This window comes from Chelonoidis abingdonii, chromosome 6 (assembly GCF_003597395.2).
Source record: "Chelonoidis abingdonii isolate Lonesome George chromosome 6, CheloAbing_2.0, whole genome shotgun sequence".
Taxonomy (NCBI): domain Eukaryota; kingdom Metazoa; phylum Chordata; order Testudines; family Testudinidae; genus Chelonoidis; species Chelonoidis abingdonii.
Genome location: NC_133774.1, coordinates 5,668,037 through 5,692,207, shown reverse-complemented (window position 1 = coordinate 5,692,207; position 24,171 = coordinate 5,668,037). Strand labels below are relative to the sequence as shown.

General features: G+C 45.9%; 1 protein-coding gene across 3 annotated transcripts in view; it reads right to left on the bottom strand.

The window, feature by feature from the left end:
- The window catches only part of DCAF12 (DDB1 and CUL4 associated factor 12), a 42,902-nt gene extending 19,737 nt beyond the window's left edge, over nucleotides 1–23,165 (bottom strand). The window contains exons 1-4 of one of the 3 annotated variants that reach the window (XM_032779866.2): nucleotides 22,803–23,165; nucleotides 21,045–21,299; nucleotides 11,835–12,041; nucleotides 9,722–9,782 (exon numbers count right to left, since the gene is read on the bottom strand). In XM_032779866.2, the coding sequence (XP_032635757.2) occupies nucleotides 9,722–9,782; nucleotides 11,835–12,041; nucleotides 21,045–21,299; nucleotides 22,803–22,982 (703 nt within the window). In that variant the 5' untranslated portion in view covers nucleotides 22,983–23,165. Of the gene's footprint in view, nucleotides 1–9,721; nucleotides 9,783–11,834; nucleotides 12,042–21,044; nucleotides 21,300–21,790; nucleotides 21,869–22,563; nucleotides 22,619–22,802 lie in introns of those variants that run through there. The other 2 variants (XM_075066821.1, XM_075066822.1) reach the window with 2 other exon arrangements.
- Nucleotides 23,166–24,171: the final 1,006 nt, after the last annotated feature.

Genomic DNA, 24,171 nt, shown 5'->3' with positions numbered 1-24,171 from the left:
AAAGCTGCTCCAGGACCACCCGGTAAAAAAACAACCCTCCAGAACATACTTGGCAAGCGACTAAAATTTTAATACAGTATTGTTGCTTGATTATTTGTTGCCTAGTGACACATCCCAGACAGCAGAACCTATAGCCCCCATGGCCACATGCCAAAGAGCCAGCCTGAAGCATCACAGTGGGTAAAAGTGAATGTGGCAACTCTCTTCCCCTGAACGCACAACAATGAAGCTAGTGGGGGTTAACAAACAAGGGTAAAACAATCATGTATAGGTTTCTTGTTGCTCTGCTGTTCCCTTCTCTCCTCTCTCCCACCTACAAACCCTCTCAGTCATATATGTTCTTTTCTCCAACTTGACCTACTTGCTTTTCCTTGAGACTCTCACTTCCATTGTGGGTGGCACAACTCTCCCCCTCTACTCGCGCAATCTAGCTCACTGAAGGCTGAAGACCAAATAATAAGACAGCTTAATAATCAAGCTAAAAAGAAAGTGTGAACAGGACTCATCCTGCGACCAGACGCTGTTAAGAGTTGACTCAAGATTGAAAATAAAGCTTTAAGAAAGCCCCACTGAACTGCAGTGTGGGTTTTGGATGGAGCTGCACCCACAGTCGAGCCAAAATCTCCCTCTCTACATACAGATGAATGGTATCCAATATCTAATGAACTACAAGAAGGCAGGTCACACTGCAATTTAAATCGGTTAATGGACCGATATACCAATTTAACGCTGTATCCGTTCACAGAGCGACGTCGTCATTATATCGAGTAACCGCCTCCCTAAATCGATTTCGGAACCTCATCCAAACCGAGAAGGAGTAGCGCTAAATTCGATAGTGAAAACTCGGATTAGGGTTCTGTGGACGAAATCGACGTTATTGGCCTCGGGCGGTATCCCAGAGTGCTGCAGTGACCGCTCTGGACGCAATCTGAACTCGGATGCACAGGCAGGTAAACAGGAAAAGCCCCCGAACTTTGAATTACATTCCTGCTTGTCCAGCGTGGAGCTCTGATCAAGCAGGCTGGCGATGCAGTCTCAATCAAAAAGAGCTCCAGCATGGACATCGGGAAGATTAGGTCTGATCGACTGTATGGGAGACAAATCTGTTGTATCTAGCTCCGACAGAAACGAAAATCCAAGCGTTTGAATAAAAAACTGCAGGATACCTGCTGCTGCGGACAAGCGAACTGGAAGCCAAGAAGACTCAAAGGACGCTCATGAAGGGAGGGAGGGGGTACTGAGGACTCCAGCTATCCACAGTCCAACAGAGTCTATGAAAAATTATGCATTATTGCAGAGCCCATGCTGTAGGGTCAACACAGTGTCTGGCGTGGTTCAGGGTACAGCTTCCTCAGTTTCTTTCCCCCCCCCCACAACGTGAAAAAAAAAAAGGGTAAAGAATCATTCCTTGACTACTTCTATTCACCCTAATGTGTACTGAAATGCTGCTGGAGACCGGACGCTAACAGCAATGAGAGCAGTACCGCTCCTCTCCCCACTCCCCTCTCTGGTGGTAGACGGTTCTGCAGGACTGCTACCATCCAGGAGAACCGCCCAAATTTCTCAACATCGAGGGCAACATTGCCTACGCTAGATAATAGGACAGAACGGCTAATAACACTTAATCATGAAAACTTTGGCTAAAATTTTTTGCAACACATTTGGGATTGAACTCACTTGGCAATGAGTCATCCTCCCTATGTTGTCTAAAAATAGAGTCCTTCTGCCTGGACTGTCATAGCCACGGGAGGCTGCCCAGTGCCTCCCCCCCGACATCATTTCTCTCACTAAACAAGTCTCTGTGTCTTATTCTGGATTACCCTAATACTTCATGACACAAATGGGGGAGGGCACTGACAACGGTAGCCCAGGAAGGTTGAGGAGGAGGAAAGCAACGGGTGCGCTTCTTGCAGGGGCAACCCCTGTGAATACGAACGGAGCACCTGTGCTCTCTGATACACTGGATCTCTGTACAACTGCCTATTATTCTAGGCAGGAACAGTGCACCACTGACCGCCTCTGGCCGCAATCCGACTCGGATGCGAAAGTGCCGGTAAACAGGAAATCCCCGAGAGCTTACAGTGAAATTTCCTGCTTTCACGTGTCGAGCTCGATCACCACGGGTGGCGATGCAGTTCAAATGCAAAAGTAAGCTCCTGCACTGAAACCTTACGGAGATAGCAGATGTCATCGCTGTATGGTGAGACAAACTGTTTATGCCAGAAGCTCCGTTAAAGAAACAAGGAAAATGCAAAGCGTTTGAAAAAAATAACTAAGGATACACAGCGGTGCGTGACAACAAGTTAACGGGAAAGCCAGACAAACTCAAACGGATGGTCATGGAGGGAGGGAGGGGTAATGAGGAACTACAGCTACCAGTCTCCACAGCGGTCTCTGAAAACATTTGCATTTTTGGCTGCGGCCCCAATGCTGCGGCGTAATACACGGTGTCTGCGTGTGTTCACCGAACGCCGTCAGTTTTTCCCCTCCAAGCACGGTAAACAAAAGTGAAATAAATAATTCCTTGAGTACTGTAAAAGTCACCCTCTGTGTACTGAAGCTGCTAGGCAACGCGATGCTGCTGCGGTGAAGAGCAGTATCCGCTCCTCGCCCCTCCGCAGGGGTAAGCGGCAGCCCATTGAGTGCTCCTGCTGAGTGTGGCGCGGGGGCTCCGGGTGAAAATGGGAATGACTCCCTTTTCTGACAGGGATGTACAGAACGCCTGGTAACTGTCTTCACTTATCACCTGGGGGCTGAGCTCAATCACCCTTCCTCTCATGCGTAAAGAAAAGACTGAAGCGCATGACTTGTCATAGCCCATGGTGGCTCCCTCCCCTCATTGATCTCAGTAACTACTCTGTGATTCTTATATCATGCATTCTTCATAACACATGCCAACAAATAGGGTGGGGGGGCACTGCTGTGGTAGCCAGGTAGGTGGGAAGCAACGTTGCGTTACTTGCAGCGGCTCCCTCTGTGAATACGACCGCGGAGCAGCTGCCCTGTGCTACAACCATGATTTTAATACAACTGTACCTAATTCTTGTCTGGACTGACTATTTTTATACACCGTAAAGGCAGGATGACTCTAGTCCCAAGTGAAGTTAATCCCCATTTCCTCAAAATTACACAGGGTATTATCCGTTCTGTCCATTTACTGGTGAGTGTAACAAAAAGAGGGAGATGGTAACAGTTTCTGCTGTCTATCAGTAAAGTACTGTACATCTACCACCGGAAGGGGGAGAAGGAGCGGATTTTCCAAGTAGAATAATCAACACCCAGATTAACTTCATTGGTTATGAACTGCCACTGTGCAAAAGTAATGCTCTTCAGTGCTGCAGATTCGCCCTATCAGTAGCATTCCAGTACAAAGAGGGTTGACATTGTAATTACGTCAAGGATTGCTTTATTTAACTGTCCATTTCTCGTGCTGGGGTAGGGAAAAGAACTGAATAGCTGTTCCGTGAAAACCATGAAAAGAAGTGTTGTAAGCTACAGACCACTGGGCGCTAAGCCAAGAATGCAATAGTTTACGAGACGCTGAAGGACTGTGGAATAGCGGGAGTTCCTCACACCCATTTCCGTCCTCCATGGATCCCTCCGGCCCCTGATGCTAATGTTAATGGCACGGGGGGTTCTGGGTAAATGTCGTCAGTCATTCCTTGCTCCGGGAAAACATCAACAGTCCTTTCGCACATTTTCTCCTGGATGCCGCTTGGCAGAAACAATAGCGACGGCAGCACAGAGACTCGTCGACTTTTTGTTTTTCCCGTCACCATTGTGTACTAGATGCCGTGGAGACAGAGCGCACACTCGAGCGCTACACCAGCATTTCAATTGCTTTTGCAATGATAGCAGAGATGGTTACCGCAGTCGTTCGTACCGTCTACTGCCAGAGAAAAACTGGCAAATGACATTGACGTTATCTCCTTCTCTGACTGTCCGCTGCTATCTGAGTGCCCCTGGGCTAAAAATCAGCCCGGGGGCGCAACGCAAAAGCAAACTTGGGATTGACTCACTGCCACTGAGTCAAATACCTCCTTATGCTGTCCTAAATAGAGTCAGTCCTGACCTACAAGAAGAGTCAAAGCAGCAGAGAATCCTGTGGCACCTTATAGACTGAACAGACGTCTGTTAGTCTATAAGGTGCACAGGATTCTCTGCTGCTTAACAGGATCCAGACTAACACGGCACTCTCTGAAGGAAAAATAGTGTATTAGAAGAGCGCAGCTACTCCGTGGCTGTATTACAGGGGTTCCCGCGGCAAGACCGCATCATTGCTTCACCTCTCTCCCAAACCCTCCGGAAAAAAAAAAAAAAAAAAAAAAAAAAAAAAAAAAAAAAAAAAAAAAAAAAAAAAAAAAAAAAAAAGGAAAAAAAAAAAAAAAAAAAAAGCTTACCGGGCAGGCCCACCCCCATTTCTGTCAGCAGTCGTAGAGGAAACAGATAAGAACAGACTATTCGTGACATAAACCGGGGGGGGGGGGGCACTTTGAGGCAGCAGTCCGTGGCTATGACAGTCCGGCAGACATACTCAATTTTTTAGAAACCAGAAAGGAGCGATTGACTAGCCCCAAAGTGAGCCACTCAATTGGTTCAGAACCATTGCACAGGGCACTCAATGATACATCGACACTAACTGTGTATGCACTGGCCAGGTAAAACAGGAAAAAGCCTGAATCCCCCGAACTTTTGAAATTCCATTTCCTGATTCCACCGTGTAGGTCAGCAACACACAACAGGTGACCACACAGAGCTCAGTTGGCTCGTCAACAATGCAGTCTCTTAAAATCGAAAGAAGAGCGCCAGCTTGACCACACAGGAGGTTCTGGATCTGATCGCTACTGGGGTGAGGACTCAGTGCTCACAGCACTGCGTTCCAAAGACGAAATGAAAAAAGTTTTTGAAAAGAATTCAAGTCTATGGCTGATAAAGGCACAGCAGAGCTCCCTCAGTGCCCGAGTGAAAGTGAAGGAAGACTAGACAGGGTTATCCAAGAAAGCCAAAAGAAGCAAACGGAAGGTCCAGCTCTGAGCCGAAAACATCCGCTATCTATGCTGAACTCATGCAATTTTGGGGTTCAGACGCTACCGAGTGCCCCACCCCTGTCCGTGGATTCAGACCTTGGGATTGAAATATCAAGTGTTTTCGAGGGAATGTAGCCAAGGGGGAAGATGGAAGACGAATCTGAGGATGAAGATGACCGTGGTGATAGCACAACAGCATAACGTAACCCCAACAGCCAGATCTTTTTGGAAGACCAAGAATCACAGTCCCCTGCGCTCCCAAGCGAGAACCCAGACAGTGAAAGCATGGAAGCGACCTCCGGTAGTGTCCCCTTCATTCTGTACAACACGGATTAAAAACAGACGGTTTTAGCAATACGCATTGACACATCTACAGACAGGGCTTTGCTGCAGTCGCAAGCCATTACTGTTACAGGAAAAATTTCGTTAACATGTCTGGGGAACTCACATGGAGCGAAATCCTCCAAATTAATCTCCATGAACGATCGTGAGTAAACCCAAAACCCTTATGCTAATGAGAACATTTCTGGCCAAGACAAGCCTTCTCCGGTCCCCATTTAGTAAAGGTAACTTTCAAAGCCATGCATTTGCAAGACATTGTACGCAGGCATTGGAAGGCATTTGCACTGAAGCATTGCATAAACAAACAATCTGCCTCCTGCGGGCTATAGTCAGGAGAGAGAATATCATCCATTGTTACCGTGTAGAACACAGGAATGTAAATAGGGGAGACAATGGGCGATTTGTATGCCAGAGCGGGGAGATGGGAGGAGGGATAAGTGACGAGTTTTCAAAGCGTTAGCAAGCAGGATTTCTCCTGCTGCAACCAGCAACGCGCGCGGGGGGTGATGTAATGTGATCACTAGCAGACCATCGTAAATACGATAGGAAGCCATGCGCTGTTGGTGGATGTGAAAGGGGGGTTTGGGCTTTGCAGTCATCTTACAGGAGCAAGGCATCAATATAATCACTGGTATATGAACGGCGGAGAAGCCAAAATTTTAAAGCCTCACTTACCATCGCCGCGTGGACGTACGGTTGGCCGACCTGCGTCTGTGTGTGTGCCACACCCAAGTGCACACAACAACGAATATTTTTAAACGATACAAAATGCGAACCTGTATAGAGACACATGTGCCTGTAGGTGGATAGGGTCTATGGAAAGAGTAACATATCATTGCTCTGTAAAGGTATCTTCCACATACTTATCACCCGGTTTTTGCCTTCCCATGCAAGCTGCAACTTTCTCTGAAAGTCCAACTATGCCATCACGAAGGGCGGCTGTGATACGGCGAGAGGAAGAAGACGTACGCGAGATGAAAATGTTCCACAGAATTATTGAAGTAACACAGCAATGCAGAGGATAAACAGAATGATTGGAAGGACAATTGTACAAAGTACATGAAAATGCCATGTGAACCATCTGGAGGGCTAGGCAGGAAGACCAGCGTTGGAAGAGATTTTGCAACGCTGGATCTCTGCATTCTCAACTGAAATCCCTCCAACGCATGGTGCATCTTCAAGGAAGAGCAGCACAGTAGCAGAGTGCCGCTCAGCCCCTGTATAACCTCCCTGCAAGCCCACGTCCGTATCTCCTCCGCACAGACGTGTAAGAAACGCGTGGGGGGAAGGCTTTCTGCACCCGCTACTACCTCCACACCCCGGCAGAGTTCAAGGAAAAGGCTGTAATAGACAATGTTGCTATAGCCTTTCCCTCCCCTCCTTCCAAGCACAGCAGCCAGGCCATTCCTAATTCCTCATGCCTTTTTTTATAGTTCCTTTGTAAACAGAAATACATCGGAAAGGGGGAGGGTGGGTTGCTACAGGAAATCTAGTAAGGAAAAATCCCATGATTTTTAACAGATGCATATTACTTTTTAATGAATTAATAAAGGATTTTTTAAACGATAAACAGAATTTATTCCGCTTCGCCAACCTGTAAATGAAAGGGGGAGGGTTGGTTTGGCTACACTGAATAAGTCCATCAAGTGCGGAGGGTTCACAAGGGGAACAAACAGAGTCACCAGCCGTACCCTGGCTGTGTCTGAAACTCGTTTTCCAAAGCTTCTCTGATGCGCAGCGCCTCCAGGTGTGCTCTCTAATCCACCACTGGTCTCTGACTGCTCGTACTCAGCGGCCTATGTTGCCTCAGCCTCCACCCAGCCATAAATTCTCCCCTTAGTCTACAAAAGATTGTGGAGCACACAACAAGCCAGCAATAGCAAGGCGGGACACTTAGGTTGGCTGAAGGTCCTGAGCGAGTAAGTAATGAATCGCCAAGCGCGGCATTTAAACCGCCAAATGCACATTCTACCACCATTCGGCAACTTGCTCCAGCCTGTAGTTGAAACAGCTCCTGAACCACTGTCCAGGCTGCCAGTGTAATGGCTCCATGACCAGCATCAAGGGGTAGGCTGGGTCCCCCAGATAACTAAGGCAATTTGAACATTCCAACGGTTATTTTCTCGGTCCCTGGGAAAGTAATTCCTTGGCTGTAGCCGTTTAAAACAGACTAGTTGCTCCTGAAGACGCGAGCGTCATGAACCCTTCCTGGCCATCCACGTGATGTGGTAAAGTCCCTTGTGGTCCACCAGTGCTTGCAGCACCATTGAAAGGATACCCCTTGCGGTTCACCGTACTGGTGCCCTGGTGTTTGGGGCCAAGATCAGGGATATGGGTTCCATCATGGCCCACCAACAGTCGGAAAACCCATTGCAGCAAAAGCCATCCACTATCACCTGTCACGTTTCCCAGAAGTCACAACCTTCGTAGCACAACTTAACGATGCTTGCTACATTTTGCATCACTGCAGCCCCCACAGTAGATTTGCCCCCACTCCACAATGGTTCCCGAACTGACCGGATAGCTGTCGGCGTTGCAGAGCTTCCAAGAGGGCTATTGCCACTCGCTTCTCCCACTGTGAGGGCTCTCTCAGTTTGTATACGGCGTTTCAGGCAGGAAAGCATGTCAAAGTCTAAAAAAGTGCTCCTACGCATGCAAAAGTTCACACGCCCTGGCGAATCGTCCACACCGTCAAAACAAAATGCGGTCCCAACCAGTCTGTGCTTGTTTCCCGTGCCCAAATCGGCGTTCAATGTGGGTAGAAGAATGCCCCATTAATAGCGTAGTCCAAAACGCTGGGTCAGCGGTTATGGAGAATTCTGCCTCCATCTCGTCAAATCGCTGTCCTCAGCCGCTCAGACAATAGCTGCCTCCTCCTCTCCTCCTGCCTTTGCAGTTCATTGTTCCAGATACAGTTCAGCACGAGAAAGTACGCAAGGTGTTGACAAACGGTCAAGGATACGTTTGTGATCTCAGGGTCCATGATTGCTGTGGGCTATGGCGTTTGCTCAAATGTACTCCGCGAAAAAGGCGCCAAGGTGTCTGCTGCCTTCACAAAGGGAGGGGTGAGGCCGTACCCAGCACCACCCGGGGCACTGTTTTCTGCCCCAATCAAGCATGTGCTCTCAACACGGAAGTGGGAACTATGGGATAGCTGAGGGACAGCTACCCACAGTGCACCGCTCCTGAAATCAATGGTAGCTTTGGACCATGGACGCAAGCAATCGATTTAGTGATCGCATTGTGGACGCGCAAAACCGATTTTATAACATCGGTTTTGTAATATCGGTTTAAACTACTTCGAAATAATCATGCAGTGTAGACGTACCCAGAGATTTACTAAATGGTATTAAACCTTACCCACTAAAGGAGCAAAATCAAGTACAGTACCTCATTGTTCAGTGTTGAAGAGAACATGTTCCTGGAGACTTCCCACCTTCACAATCAAGATTTGCTTTACTTTATTCAGTTTTCCAATGACAACTTCTACAATAAGCAGATATGCAGAAACTTTCCCTAGTGGGACACATTCTCTTCCTGATGCACCTAAGAACTAGGTTAGTGGGATTTAAAGGCACTCAGTATAACTACATGGGTGTGGAGTTTTAAGATTCTTTTTAAAACACCATTTAATTATTTCATTGCATGTAAAGACTTTTGCTGTCTCTAAAGAGTTTAGATACAGACCTGGTTGAGAGACATCCACATGCAATTACACACACAACATTTAGGCTCCCACTACACTTCAGGTTGAATCATGTCAATTCAGGGCTGTCTCTCATGGTTAGAAGTATCAGAGGGGTAGCCGTGTTAGTCCGTGTCTGTAAAAAGCAACAAAGTCCTGTGGCACCTTAAAGACTAACAGATGTATTGGAGATTACATCTGATGAAGTGGGGGTATGCACCCACGAAAGCTCATGCTCCAATACATCTATTAGTCTTTAAGGTGCCACAGGACTCTCTGTTGCTGTCATGGTTAGCGGTGCCCATGTTCTAATAAGGTTTTTTGTTTGTAGTGTGGCCAGTATAGCAGTTCTACAGCCATGTTGGACCATCCACACTACAAACAAAATGCATTAGAAAAAGAATGCTCCTAGCTATATCAGATGATCCTAGCTTGGTGCTACCATGATTATACTTCAAGTGTAGATTGTGTCTGTTTCACAGGTTTTAAATTGGAAGCATCATGAAAAAAATTGTCCTCTATTGTTCCTCCATCAAATACATCTCCCTGATACTCTGATCACCTCGTCAGACATCATGTACTTACCCAGTAGTACTTTGGAATCTTTTGTTCAGTCATAGACATTAAACAACCACTCTCTACAAGGGGTATGTGAAGATAAACCTACCAGAAACAGCCAAAGTATCACTGATCCAGGCAATAGAAAATATCCAGTCTTTGTGTCCATCCTGAAGAGAAAAAAGGACTGATCAGCCTGTCATTTTTATCAGTGTGTATATTTTACATAACAACTGCTAGCAAATGCACAACTAGTTGTACAGTTTACAAAAAAACAAACTCCCTGTTCAAGGTACAGCAACCAAAGGAAACCCTATTAAAGAAATAGACAATTGCGATGGCACCACCACAAAACTTGTAAATTTTAGTTTATTACCTGAAACTACTTTTAACTTACTTTTTGAAATAGATTTCAAATAGATAGTGGCCCTTTAACATCAGTGGTGAGTAAAGAAGCCTCATGATGAAGATCAAACTTAAATTTTGGAACTGAATGAAGTTTAAAGAATCAGCTGTTGCACTTAGATAGGTACATCCCTTATTAAACAATCACATTTCCTGTGTATTTTCTCATACGTGTCACTACTATTGATGTAATTAATCATGTTCTAAATTTTATATTAAGAAGCTATTAAAAATAGTTGTGTATTTACATTCCATGACACTGAAGCTCTGGAAAAATAGGTCAGGCTGGAAATATGGGTGTTCCATACACAATAACTACCCATATAGTAAAGCTAGTTAACGCAAGGGATGCCACTGTAGTCTGTTCACAGAGAACTGTGGGCCTGACGCTCTCTTTTCATTTCAATAGGAGTAATTCTGCGTAAGAGAGGTTGAGTCACAGTACTATGTAATTGAATAGGAAGTGATGTCCTATAAACCTTAGAAGTCAGGCTACTCTGCAGATGGTTATCACCCTAAAACAGCTACCACAGACATTATGAGCTCAGCTGCTGTGCCTCACTGATGCTCATGTGAAGGTCCTGCCCAAGAACAAAGCTTCCAAGAAAACACTCCCTTTAACTTTGTTTAAGAAACTTTTTTAAAAGGTCCTAAGATATTTTTTTATTTTTATTTTTTTTTAAATGGAGCATGGTACAGTTTACATCATATGCAGGCAAGAGCTACAGAGTTAGAACTAACCCACAGAGCCCAATTCTGTCCTCAGAATCCATGTGCAAGTCACACTGGCTTACAGAACAATGCATTGACCCCCACACAGTATCATCTCACAATATAGTTTTTATGCTAAACAGCCCGGTTTATGCCTCAGTTTACTGCGTGTGAAATTTTAGTTTTCCGTTAGCAGCTTAGGATGTTGCTAATTTCTAACTGAAGGGTAACACTTGTCTCCAGACTGGGTCCATTAGGGGATGTGGCTTACAAAGCAGCTCTTTCTACAGTGAAGCCTTTGCAAGAAGATTGCTCATTAAGGACAGAATCAAAACCCCAGGATCAGCAGAGTTGACTCATCCCTTGTACTGTTTGCCTGTTCACTCTTCCAGACTAAAAGGAATATTTTTAAAGACGTGCACAGACCACATTAAACAGGGATGTGTGTCCATATCTCCAGTGCATTCACCCTGACACTTCAATTCTGCATGAAGTGAGATTTCTGATCTTGGACACTTCATTGTAATACCTACCGCAGTGGTGGGCAAACTTTTTGGCCCGAGGGCCACATCTGGGTGGGGAAATTGCACGCCGGGCCATGAATGTAGGGCTGGGGCAGGGGGCTGAGGTGCGGGAGGGAGCGTGGTGTGCAGGAAGGAGCTCAGGGCAAGGGGTTGGGGGCAGAGAAGGGGTGTGACATGCAGGAGGAGGCTCATGGTAGGGGGCTGGGGTGCAGGAGGGGTTCAAGGTGCATGAGTGGTGATCAGGGTAGGGGTTTGGGGTGCAGCAGGGGGCTCGGGGTGCAGCAGGAGTGCAGGGTCTGACCTGACACTGCTTACCTGGAATGGGGAACCACGGCCAATGGGAGCTTTGGGTGTGGAACCCACAGGTGAGGGCAGCGTGCAGAGCCCTCTGCCCCCCACATCCTCCAAGGGCCACAAGGACGTGGTGCTGGCCACTTGTGGGAGCGGCGCAGCGCCATGGGGTTGGCAATCCCGCAGGCCGGATCCAAGGTCCTGAGGGGCCGGATCCAGCCCATGCCCCGTAGTTTGCCCACCTCTGACCTACTGAGTGACTCTGTATCTTGCCAATATATGTTAACTTACATCTCCCACACAGACGGGATCAAGCGTAGGCAGACGATAAATCGCAAGGCTATTTGGATTGTCTCCTCCTGTAGCCAAGAGCGTCCTCGAAGGGTTTAGCTCAATTGCATGAATCCCACAGCCCTGCTGGTTTACCATATCAGGTTCTCGATCTTTCAGAATAGGAATCTTCGTAATTTGACCAGTCTGGACATCTACCACAAACAGCTGAAAGACATGTACGTGAAGTTGTAGAGACAGAGCCATTGAACTAAATTCACATCATAAATCTGAAGAGAAACAAAATGGCAGGTCACTTGATCCACTCTATCAGAGTTATGGCATTGTCATTCTCATAATGGTGCTTAAATTCAAAGCTAAGCCACAAAAATGTATGTTCAAAGAAATGCTACAAGTGTGATTACAAGGGACAGAGTTAATTTTTTAGCAACAGATTTTAAGGTAGCTTCTTAAGTGTTACCTGTAAGAACAGAAATCCAGCACTCAAGACAAAAGTGGTAAGCTGACTGTTTCTTTAAATCCAAAGATAGTACACTTAGGGTATGTCTACACTGCGATTAGACACCTACACCTGGCCCATATGCCAGCTGGCTCAGGCTAAAGGGCTGTTGAATTGCAGAGTAGACTTTCAGGTCTTGGGCTGCAGACTGCCTGAACATCTACACTGCAATTCAACAGCCCCTTAGCCTGAGTTCTGCAAGCCCAAGTTAACTGTCCCTTTTAATCACACTTGTCGCATTTCTCTTAACATACCCTTAGTATCAAAGGCTTTTAGGAAGCTGAATTAATGAAATGGGAAAAGAACACGGAAAATGTTCTGAAATTTTCCCTTTGCCAGACACTTCTATAATGGGGTTTCTGGTGCTTAGAATGCAGTTTTTATTAACGTATCATTTCTTTGTCAGTTGCCTCAGAAAGCTTTTCCACTCCCTAAAAAGCATCAAATGATAAATATTGAGTTAAACCCATAACATTTAATGTAATTGTAGATCTTACAGTTGCTATCCCACATGTCTGTGTAAGCCAGAGAAGTCCAACTTGCCCTGTGGAGTGGGATGAAGTTCATTTTTGTTTATGAGATGAGAGTCTAGGACTACATACTACTTTCAATACACAACAGCGGTCCCACTGTTACCGACGGGAGTTCGCACAGAAATCAAAGTAGAATACAGCCTTACAGAATATCTGAACATCGCATCTTGTTCAGTATTTACAACCACATTCAGCACCACTCTCCCTAGGACTAGAACTATTTCTTCCCTTCCCCCAAAGTATCATCTCCCCCCTCTCATTCATGTCCTACTTTCTTCCAGCAGGAACTCCCAGTTCCCACCCTCTTCTTTATTTCACAGCAATTAAATAAGTAGTGCAACCATGTGCAAGTGCCATCGCTAGGCTTGGAGGCTAGCATTCTAGTGAGATTAATGAGAGACAGGGCAGTTCACTCCACTCAGATTAATTAAGTCAAAATGTCTGCAGACTGAGGAAAAGAGCCTTGCATTAATTACACCTGATTAATGTTTGGAAAGTTTTCTTGACAACTGTGTGTGTTAGAAAAGTCTTTAAAAAATAAAACCTTTGATTCTGTAGAATCTGAATATGCCACATGTATCACATCAATACATCATACAAGCTGCATTGGGCACCCAGGGCAGGCATTTGACACTGTAGGTGAAAGTCTAAAAATCTGACACTAATGCAAAAACATTAGGGTCCCACCAAATATCTACAAGAGGGTTAAGAAACTATAGAGACGCACATAAAAGGGCACTCGGACAAACAACGTCAAGGTTCACTGACACCCATTCCTTCTCCTTTAATTTTTTTGGTCTTCCATGCTTAATAGCATTCACCTACAGCAAGCAACCAAACTAACACTTTTTAAGTTTCAATTTGTTTCTCATGCTATGAGCCTGTGACAGTACTCTACTCTCCTTCTGTGCCAGCCTATTTTGTCAGTCCTGTTCTGTGTTTCCGGCTCTCTTTCTCCCTCCCCAACAGACTGCAGATGAAATCCCTTACTTCTACTGCATGTCACTGTTTTCTTAAATTCCACTGCAGTTATAACAGAGATATTTAGCTGTGTTAAGGATTTGGACCTAAATTGTAGGTAGACTATAAAAACTCTTAGAGGCAGGGACTGTTTCCGTGAGGTGCCTAACATTTTTGAATGATCTAAAAATAATTAAGGCAAAGAATAAAATAACCAGAATAGCTTGAGTTTAGCACAGTAACCGAGACCACATGGGGCAGCAGGTGTGAAAAAGGGGAAGCGGTGGCCGATTTTCAATTTGCACTATCGATTGCCTACAGGTCTTTCTGGTTTCACTACGTTTGCTCATGATCTAGTAAGAATCACAGAAGCGTAGGACTGGAAGGAACTAACAGGAGGCTAAACGCAGCCACTGACATGTATATTGAACTGGCTTTAACACAGCTAGTAAGACAGCTGCCATGCTGTCCAACAGTGCAAGAAGCAGGAAGGCAGAAAACATGATCCTGTTATCAATTCATGCATTCAGAAGTGTGAAATATTTGATTGCTTTAAAATCAATAGTTTCTTTTAAAACCCAGCAAGTTATGGCATCTAAACCTTAAGTCACAAATACCCTATTCCCCAGCATTTCCTAAATGTCCCAAACAAACCCAGGACATCACTGTGACTGAAAATAAAAGTATGGATGCAAATGTTCTCCCAGGTGTCTATAGCAGTCTGGTCTCTATGATGGTTACAAAAGTTCTGGAATGACTACACTACAAAACCCTAGGGGTTTTCCCTTCTCACCTCCCCATCTCAAATGAGAATGAGAGCCCCTCCCTCAATAACTCACCTTTGGGTGGAACTTTCTTCCTGGTCTGCGCTCAAAAAACACAACTCACAGGGCAAGCTTATGCTGACATGCTAAGCACCGGATAGCTGCCTATATCTGAATGGTTAGTTATGTAGATTTGTTTATTCTTTAACTTTTCATAAAATGTATTAACTAGCAGCAAAGAGTGATTTGTATCAATTGTCAGTATGCACTAACATGGCGTCTAAGCTTTAACCAGACAAAGAATGCTTTGGCAATCACCGGAACCAAAGGATCACACCTAATTTGTATCAAACGAAGCAGATTCAAGCTGGCCAGTGGGGAACAATCTTCTACTAGCACAGAAACCAACTGGATGACCGAACAGATCTTTCCCATCTCTAGCTTCTGTGATTCTGAATCAGAGGTCTAGGCTGTGATATCTATGCTGCTCAAGGATCAAAAAGAGAATGCCTGGGTCAATGTAAACATAGAATGCTGGGATTTACAGTTGCCACAGCCACACCCTTTTATCTTGTGGATACTATGGCTAAAGCCCTGCATGGATACAAAATTTCTATCGGCATTCAATCCGTGATCCACAAACATGGTCTGTGGATATGTGCAGATTTGCAGTGCTCTAGCTATGGCTACATTTGACCCATCTCATTGTACAGTACCTTCTTTGATTACTAACTTTATACATTCTTTAGAGTTTGTATTACAGTAGCACCTACAAACCCTAGCAGCAATCAGGGCCCCATTGTGCTAGGTGATATACATGCACTCGGGAGACAGTTCCTGCCTCACACAGCTTACAGTCAAACTAGACCATACGAAAGAATTATCTCCACTTTGCAGTGGGAAAATTGAGGCAGACAGCAATTAAGTGAGTTGCTTGAAGGTCACACAGTTAAGCCTTTGGCAGAGACAGAAGTTGAACCCGAATCTCCAGAGACACAGGCCAGTGCTTTTACCACACAATCGATCTTTCCTCTCAAAGTACTTTAATCAGTTTGCAAGTTCTTCTGTCAGTTCCATTTTGCTTCTTTACCAGCCTTTCAGAGACCGCAAGGAGGAAAGCCAAACTCATCAGTACAGTACACACAGCCGCATGACTTGCATGCCTCATTTTATCTTTTGTAACCATAACCAAAAATGTTTGGCTTGACAAAGCAAAGCCCTACAAACTCAATGGCATTTCTCTGTCTGCAACATGATACATTTAGAATACTCCATCTGATAAATTCCAAAATTCCAGGGAATGCTCTATGCATCAATAGGCAAAACTATTGCTTTTGATGAAAAGTGAAAAATGGTGAAGTCTGATTTCCACTGACGACAAACTGCAGAGAGCTCATTCACTGCTAAAGACATCTCTCTAGCATACTGCGGCTGCGTATGCACCACCGGCAAGATCTTAATATGCTGGTCTCATTGCTTATGCAGGCTAAACTATACACTCAATAAGATGTGTGACCCTCTAGTTAGTGTACTTTCTATAAATGCCATAAGTTGGCACAAACTTAAATTTATATGGTACCAGGTTTGTGCCTGCACACTGACTTTCCTTGTGTGACAAATAAGCACATTATACTTTACTCCTTTTACACAGCAATTCTTTCAAACTCTTGCAGGACATAACCAAAATACAGTTTAGTTTATACAGAAGTAGCAATGTTATTTATGTCAGCATTTGAGTTTATTGTTGAGCAGGACTGTCTTGCTGAAAAATAAGGTCACTGAGACTTGACAGCAAGTTTGTCAAACCAGAATAGAAAGTGGTTTACAGTAGGTTATGCATTAGTCTTCACTCTTTAAACAGTAATATTTCTTTATGAAAAGTTCAAGCTCTAAACTGGTAGGATTCCCTCACAAAAGAGATTGGAATAAGCATAAATCTCAGTACCTCCAGCATAAAACCCACTTATCACTATCCCAGTACTGGTGCTTCTTAAGGGGATAGATGTGAAGAGAGGGTAGTGGCCTTATGGATCACTTCATGCATAAGGGACAGTGTAGAACAGGAACATTTGTTTGAGAAGCTAACAAGTGGGCAGAAAGAGGCCATCAGTTCTATGCTATGTGATGGGCACAATAAGAACCAAGATAGAAATTACGACAGCAGAATATAAGCCTGCTTGCAAACTTGAACACTAGCCCTTAGTACCAGAGACCAAATGTCACATTAAACCAAGATGGTTTCCCTAAGACACTCAGCAATTTTAATTACAAACTGTTTTCAGGTTGGGGGTGACACTTGTCAATGAGAAAAGAGGGTTATTGTTCTATTTGGTCCTCGATGAAGCCTAGTTTGTCAGTTTCTCATGTGCCTCTCCCATGGTGTTTAATTCCAAGAGGCTGTCAAGACAGTTAGTATTTTTAAACAGATTGCAAAGGATGCAGAGGGAAGAGACTGAACCTACCAATGGGCATCAATTTTGACACTCCAGCCCATATCTCCTGAGAAATGCCAAAACAGAATTTGAAGAAAAACATTAACACACATGAATGCCATCACGCAGCAGGTGGCAGAACAGCAACTACTTATGGGAACAAAAAAATGCTCACCTATTTATCAACATGCAACTGAAAGAACGGGTCTCCTTTAGAAGCTCATTTGCACCAAGTCAGATTTAGTGTGTTCAGGAGGCTGCACCTTCAGGGTTACAAACTTTAAATGTAGGCTTACAAGAGAAGAGACTGAAACCCTGATACCAAGAAAGAACACCCTACTCCTATATCCTCCATTTCAGACACACAGGGTATGTCTACACTGCAATTAAACAGCCACGGCTGGTCTGTGTCAGATGACTCAGGCTCGCAGGACTCAGACTCTGGAGATGTTTAACTGCAGTGTAGATGTTTGGGACCCTGCGCGGGTGGGGGATAAGGGGTCAGCCCAAATGTCTACACCACAATTAAATAAGGTAAGTGGAGTGACATCATAGCTCTAATATTTTCCTGTTTGAGCTAACAGGAGGTCCCCTCAACTTTTACTACAAAAAACAGTAAATGATTTAAACCTAAAGTTGCAGAGTGATCAACTCATTTTGGGGGTTGGGGTTTAGTAAAAAGATCTTTCCCCAGAGTTATGAAGATTAAAGAGAGAGGCCCCTCAAACACACTGAAGTTCAGACATTCCAGCCCCCTTTCTGGTGCCACAATGTTGTTTCCAAGCACCAAATCTAGTCATCTTCCACACAGCACTGAAGTTTCTCTCTCTAGTTTGTTTGCAATCATATCCATCTCTGCTCCTCTGCCTAAATATCTGGTACCAATCATTGGTATTTAGGTACCATTATATAGGCCTTAAAACATCCTTTGACAGACATGTAAAGGTCTCTCAGTTTGGGGGTGAGGAGCAGTTGCTAGCTCTATTTGGTTATGTGTACTGCAGTGACACTAGAGACCCCACTCAAGGGACAGGGCGTGTGACAGAATGCAGCCCTTTTGTTCATACCCTACACACTACTGTAATAGTTTTTGTACAAAGTATGCCTTGTGAGGTATCATTTGAAAACTCATTATTTGCTGCTCACTGTTTTGGTAAAATGAGTGGTGACACTGAAGTTACAAGATACCCTCATATGGCATTAACACCATATTTCAAACCCCACAGCCCTTCCCAAACAGAAGCTGGCAAACAGTTCTGTCTGAAACAAAGGAGTATGTGCTCCACTTCATTTGCATGCAAGCAGTAAAACAGAGTCATTAAGTAGGAAGGAAACAAAGAAAGTTCAAACAGGTGAGAAAAAAAGCAGCAGGGACCATCCTTCCGCATAGACTTTGTCTCCTGGTGCACAGTTGGAAATGTTTTTCAAGAAGTGGACTGAAACTATAAAAAAGGAGCACACACCCCAAGGGATCCTTCTCTCTCTCCCTGCCCATCGCATTCACTGTACCTGAAGAGACAAAGGAAACATCTGTTCAACTGTGGGAGAAAGGGCCCTGACCTACAGGGTTTGGTCAGTAAGACTGCTGAAAGCATATGTTAAGAAACTTTGCTTGAATCTGAAACAGTTTGTTAAGCTGAATATTAGTAAATGTCTTACCTTTATTTTCCTTGTAATTTTTTCTTTTTTTACTCTAATGCCTCATTACTTATACTCACTTAAAATCTTTGTAGTTGATAAACTTGCTTTGTTGTTTTATCTAATCCACTGTGCTTAAATTGAAGTGTCTGGGTAACTCCATTTGGTGTGACAAGTTGTGTGTATGTTATTCTTTTAAAGAAATAGTGGATCTAATATTTTTATTTTTCAGGAGAGGGCTGGGAAGTACAGGACAGACATTTCTTTGGGATCACCCTGCAGTCCAATTAAGACTGGTTGGAGCTAGGGTGTAACCCAAGTGTGGCTGGCAGGATACAGTTACACACAGACATGATGTGGCTTGCATACTGGAAGGCTGTTTGTGAGCAGGCAAGGTAGCAGCTACTTCAGCACAGCATTGTTAGGACCCTTCATTACCACAACAACAAAAACAGGTGAAAAATATCAGTGGAAAAAAATCAGTGGAAAAAATATTTTTCTGAGTAAATACTGGAGTTTATTTTGGTGGACGGAAGGAAGGGGGAAGAAGTATTCAGTAGAGTAATGCTTTGATTAATGGAAATCAATGTGGTTTGCTGCAGAACTGAAACAGAATGCAAAACACAATGCTACCTCTGAGTTTAAGAAAGCAATACATCTCCAAACAAAAAACTTTTCATTTGAACAGTTTACTGTTGTAGACCTAGAACTATTAGCCTATAAATATTTACATTTAATAACTGGGTCACACCATTTGCAGCACATACAGGAGAAAAGGATGAAGTTGAGTGGTTTTCCACAAGACTCTGTTAACAAGGTAGCAGCCCATTTGTACCTTTGTAACATACAGATAAAAAGTGCAGAAAGAAGCAAAAACCACTGCAGCCCCGTAAGGCCTACAATTCTCATGCAAGGACAAACAGATTTTTTAAGCATTTATTGTGTTTTGCTAAGTCTCCCTCACGTAAACTGTCCCAGCAGCAGTCCCAGAGCAGGAAGAATGTAAGTGGAGAGAGGACAAGGTGTTGTTAAACTCTTCTCAAGGATTGTTTAAATGATGTAGCTATTTTAATTTATACAACTAGGCCAGGTGTAGGCAACAGGTGCCAAAGGCGGCACATGAGCTGGTTTTCAGTGGCACTCACACTGCCCAGGTCATGGCCACTGGTCCAAGGGGCTCTGCATTTTAAATGAAGCTTCTTAAACATTTTTAAAACCTTATTTACTTTACATACAACAATAGTTTAGTTATATATTATAAACTTATAGAAAGAGACCTTCTAAAAACGTTAAAATGTATTACTGGCACACGGAACCTTAACTTAGAGTGAATAAACAAAGTCTCGGCATACCACTGAAAGGTTGCTGACTCCAGAGCAAGGCAATAGTTTTCATTAAGAGATATTACATGCCGAGTTTTCTAAGTTCAGCCGTTTTAGTTGTAGCCATCACTACAACAGCACAGTTATATTTTATTTAAAAAAAAAGTGAGAAAATACCATTTCTACCAATTTATTACAGCTAAATGCAATTTCCTCACATTTTGCAAAATGTTTCAGTTAGATCAGCTTCTCATATACCATGTAGTCTAGGTGACTTGGTGCTGTGTCATTTATCAGTTTGCTCCAGCACATACTCTCTTTTTGTGAGTCCCCTCAACTTAGTGTAAGGCCAACATTTATTTCTCCATCAAGCTTCATGTAGCTTGATATGTGCAATCCTGGCCCCATTTTAGTCAATGGACTTTTGCAATGACTTCAGTGGAGCCAGGATTTCATCCAACAGAAATAGAAATGTTTGTTTTTATTTATTTAAAAACATTCACTTGAATATTCTGAGGTGTTTGAAATCCAAACACTGCTGCACTAAGAACCTGAAAATGTTTAGCTTCCCCAGAAACAAATAAAATTTATCTAGTTCACGTGCCCAAATGGAATGACATTAACAAAAGTAAACCAAAATGGGGAAAAATGGATATTTAAAATTGAGTTTAGTAATTTAGGACCATAAAATTGAGAAAATTTTGCATTTAGGTGTATGATTTTTATCTTCATAGTGCCTTTTTAAAAGCACTCTCAGAATATGGTACAGAGAGCAACATGTACAAGAATGATTAACAGAGCCTTATTTTATTATTAGCCTTAGTTAAACCGGTCTACACTTCTACCGCTACCTTCCATAAAAGCCAATAATGATCAAATCTTGCCATCCTCACAACAAAAACCAAGACTCAACTGTGCCATCATTTTTCCAACAAGAAAAGTAGTAAACTCCTCTGATAGAAAGGAAAGAGGTTGGATCTATACATAGGCCAGGCATAAAAATAGTAGCTGTAATTAATCATCAGTAATTATCAGAGGAAAACACAAATAAGTCACACTTACTGTGTTGCATTTTGTCCCACACACCACTTGTCGGTGGTTCAACCATTGAGACGCAAAAACTTTATTAAGGGTCCCAAGATGAAATTCTCTCTCTTTCAGGAGACTGGGAAGTTGCTGTGCTGCATATCCATGCAACAAACGGTGGTAGCTCGATTCATTCTGCAGCCGAACCTCTCTGCCTTTCAGATAGTACACCAGAGACTTTTTTACTGGGGGGAGTCTTTTCCTTTTGTGAGCTGAGTGATCCCAGCCATACTGCAAATGACAATCAAAATTCAATGCTGTAGTCACAGTAGATTTTAAATAATGTATGGATCTGTATTAAAGAGGAAGTTATCAATGAACAAATGAAATCTTGTAACCTACCCTAAATACTATACAAGAGGCTTAAACCCATCCCAGCATAAACTTTGGCCATATTAAGAATTTTAAAATACATATTTGTCAGGCAACTGTCACCGCAGGGATGCTGTACACCAATTCTGACTGCACTGTGCTGCTGTTTCAATGAAATTTAAAAGATGCCTATGAGCAACAGGAAATCCCAAAGCACTTTCAAACAGCTGAAAGTATCCCAGGTCAAGATACTTTAATGATAGTTCTAATTGTGTCAGTTTCAACAGAAATGTATCAAACCCAGAAAGCTTGGCAGGGGTGGGGGTGGAAGTGTTCCAGAAAATAGCTTCCTGGTTCAAACACAAAGGAGGAGAGGTTTTTAAAAGTGCATAGCCTGGTTCAATACCGACCTGGGTAGTAACCTGAGCTCCAAAGCACCGCCTCCCACTCCGTTTACAATCACCCCGGAGCATCTAGCCCTACTGGCTTGCCAGTGACTGAAAAGGAGGGATGGGTGGGTTTATCAGGACCCAGACTAGTGAGTTGCCTACACAGGAGCAGCAGCGCCCGCCTCCCTCCGCCCCAGCCCCCGGAGTGCGAGTCGGTTACAGGGTTCGAACGATCGAACCAAAACAGGGGCAGCAGCCGGAGCCCTGCTCGGGGGCAGCCAGGATGTGGGGATGAGGCCCCCCGAGCAGGGCTCTCCTGGGGCCCGCCCGGACCCCCAGCCAGCTGACACTACGGCTCCCCTCTGGACCCCCCGCAGCAGGCGAGCCAGGTGCCAGCCTCTCCCCGGGGGCGGATGGCAGGTGTCAGGTGACTCAGGACCCAGGCCTGGGCGGACAAAGCCCCCGGGCGCGGCAGCCGGCTGGCCGGCCGGGACGGAGCTGGCTCATCCCCTCGGTTACCAGGCCTGGGCCGCGGGGTCCATTAGCGCCCGCCCCCGGTACCTGTTACCCATTACCTGCCTAGTCTCCTCTCGAGCCTCCACCGGCCCAGGGGCGGGGGGAACCTACTCCTGTCCGCCCCGAGCCCCCCTCTCCCCTTTCCCTAGAGCCGACACCCACGCCGGGCTCCCGCCCGTTACCTGCACCCTCTACAGCCCTCCCTCGGGGCTGGGCTGACCCGGCCCTCCCCTTTCCCTCCTACCCGAGCACCGACCTCGGACACCCCCACAAGTTACCTGTGCCCTGGACCCAGCTCTCCCCGCGCAGCGTCCCCGGTTTCCGGGAGCGGATGTCCCCGTTAGGGGGGGGGGGGGGGCTTGATTAGCTGCTCCGCCAAGCTGAAGCCGCTTCCGCCACCGTTGAGCTGGCCCTTGTAGGTTCCCCGGCCCCCTCCCCCCGCCTTAACCTTGCTCCCCCCCGGCGACGCCCCTTCCCCGGTCCCTGCTCCCCCCCCGCCGCGCCCCTTCCCCCGTACCTGCTCCCCCCGGCAGCCCTCGGCGCCTCCGCCGCTCTCACTCATCGAGCTCGCGCGCTCGCTCCTCGTTCTACGCGTGACTGTCCCTTCCCTGGTCCTAGAGGCGGGGGAGACACCGAGGCCCCGGCCCGGGCCCCACATGGAGCAGGAGGGGGAGGCGGCCGCCAGGGGACGGGGCATATAAGTGCGGGGGAGCTGGGCCCGGTCACTCTCACAGCCCGCAGGCCCAGCCGGCCGGGCTTCACGGCATTTTACGCCCCAACGACAAGTTTACGGCAGAGCTCCCGTCGCGCGGTTTCCTAGCAACCGCCGAGGACGGGCAGTGCGGAGATGAGTGCCCGCTGCGCAGCGCCCCGCCCTGCGTGGTTGCTAGGAGAACGGGGCGGACGTGAACGACTCAGCCCACCGCCCCGCCCCGGCCCTGCCTCAGAGGCCTGGTGTGCGGCCTGCGAGGTCTCTCGTGCGCATCGCGGGGCGTAATCTGCCCCTCGGCCTGAGCCCCCCGCCCTCGCTCTATCTGCCCCTCCACGGGATCTGCCCCTAGTGTCTCCTCTGCCCCGGGTGTGACCCTGGTCTTCTGTCCCAGGGTGATCCCCCCCATGCCCCTCTATCCCTCAGTGTCACACACACCCCCGTCTTTCCCCCTCATGATGATCCCCCCTCTGCTCCTCTGTCTCTCGGTGTCACACACACACCCATCTTCTCCCCTTCTGCCTATCTACCTCTCAGCATGACCCACATGTCTTCACCATTACTGGGTGATCCCCCCACTTCTGCCCATCCACCCCGGGTGTGCCGCCCCCCATGGTGATCCCCCATCTGCCCCTCAGTGTGACCTCCGATCTCCCCCACCAGAATGATCCCCCCCTTCTGTCCATCTACCCCTCAGTGTGAAGCTCTGTCATCCCTCCCAGGATGATTCCCCCCCTTCTGCCCCTTGGCGTGACCCCCTCCTCTCACCCCCCAGATGATCCCCCCCCTTTGTCCATCTACCTCTCAGCATGACTCCCCCTGTCCTCAACCCCCCAGGGTTATCCCCCCTTCTACCGCATCTACTTCTCGGCATGATCCCCTTCTGCCTCGTCTGCACCCAGCATGACCTCCCCATCTGTACCCCCAGTCTGACCTCTTTTGCTCCATCTGTCCCTCAGTATCACTCCCCCATATGCCTCCATTTACTCCTCAGTGCAACCCTCCCATCTATCTCCAGCATGATCCTCCCATCTGACCTCAATTTATGCTCCACTCTGAGTCTCCCATCTCACCCTGGAGTCTTATGAAAAGGAGAGAGAGATGCACCAGGACATAATGGGTCTTCTCAGGTGGCAAACCCAAATGCTGCAGACCCAGATTGACCTACAAGTCCAAA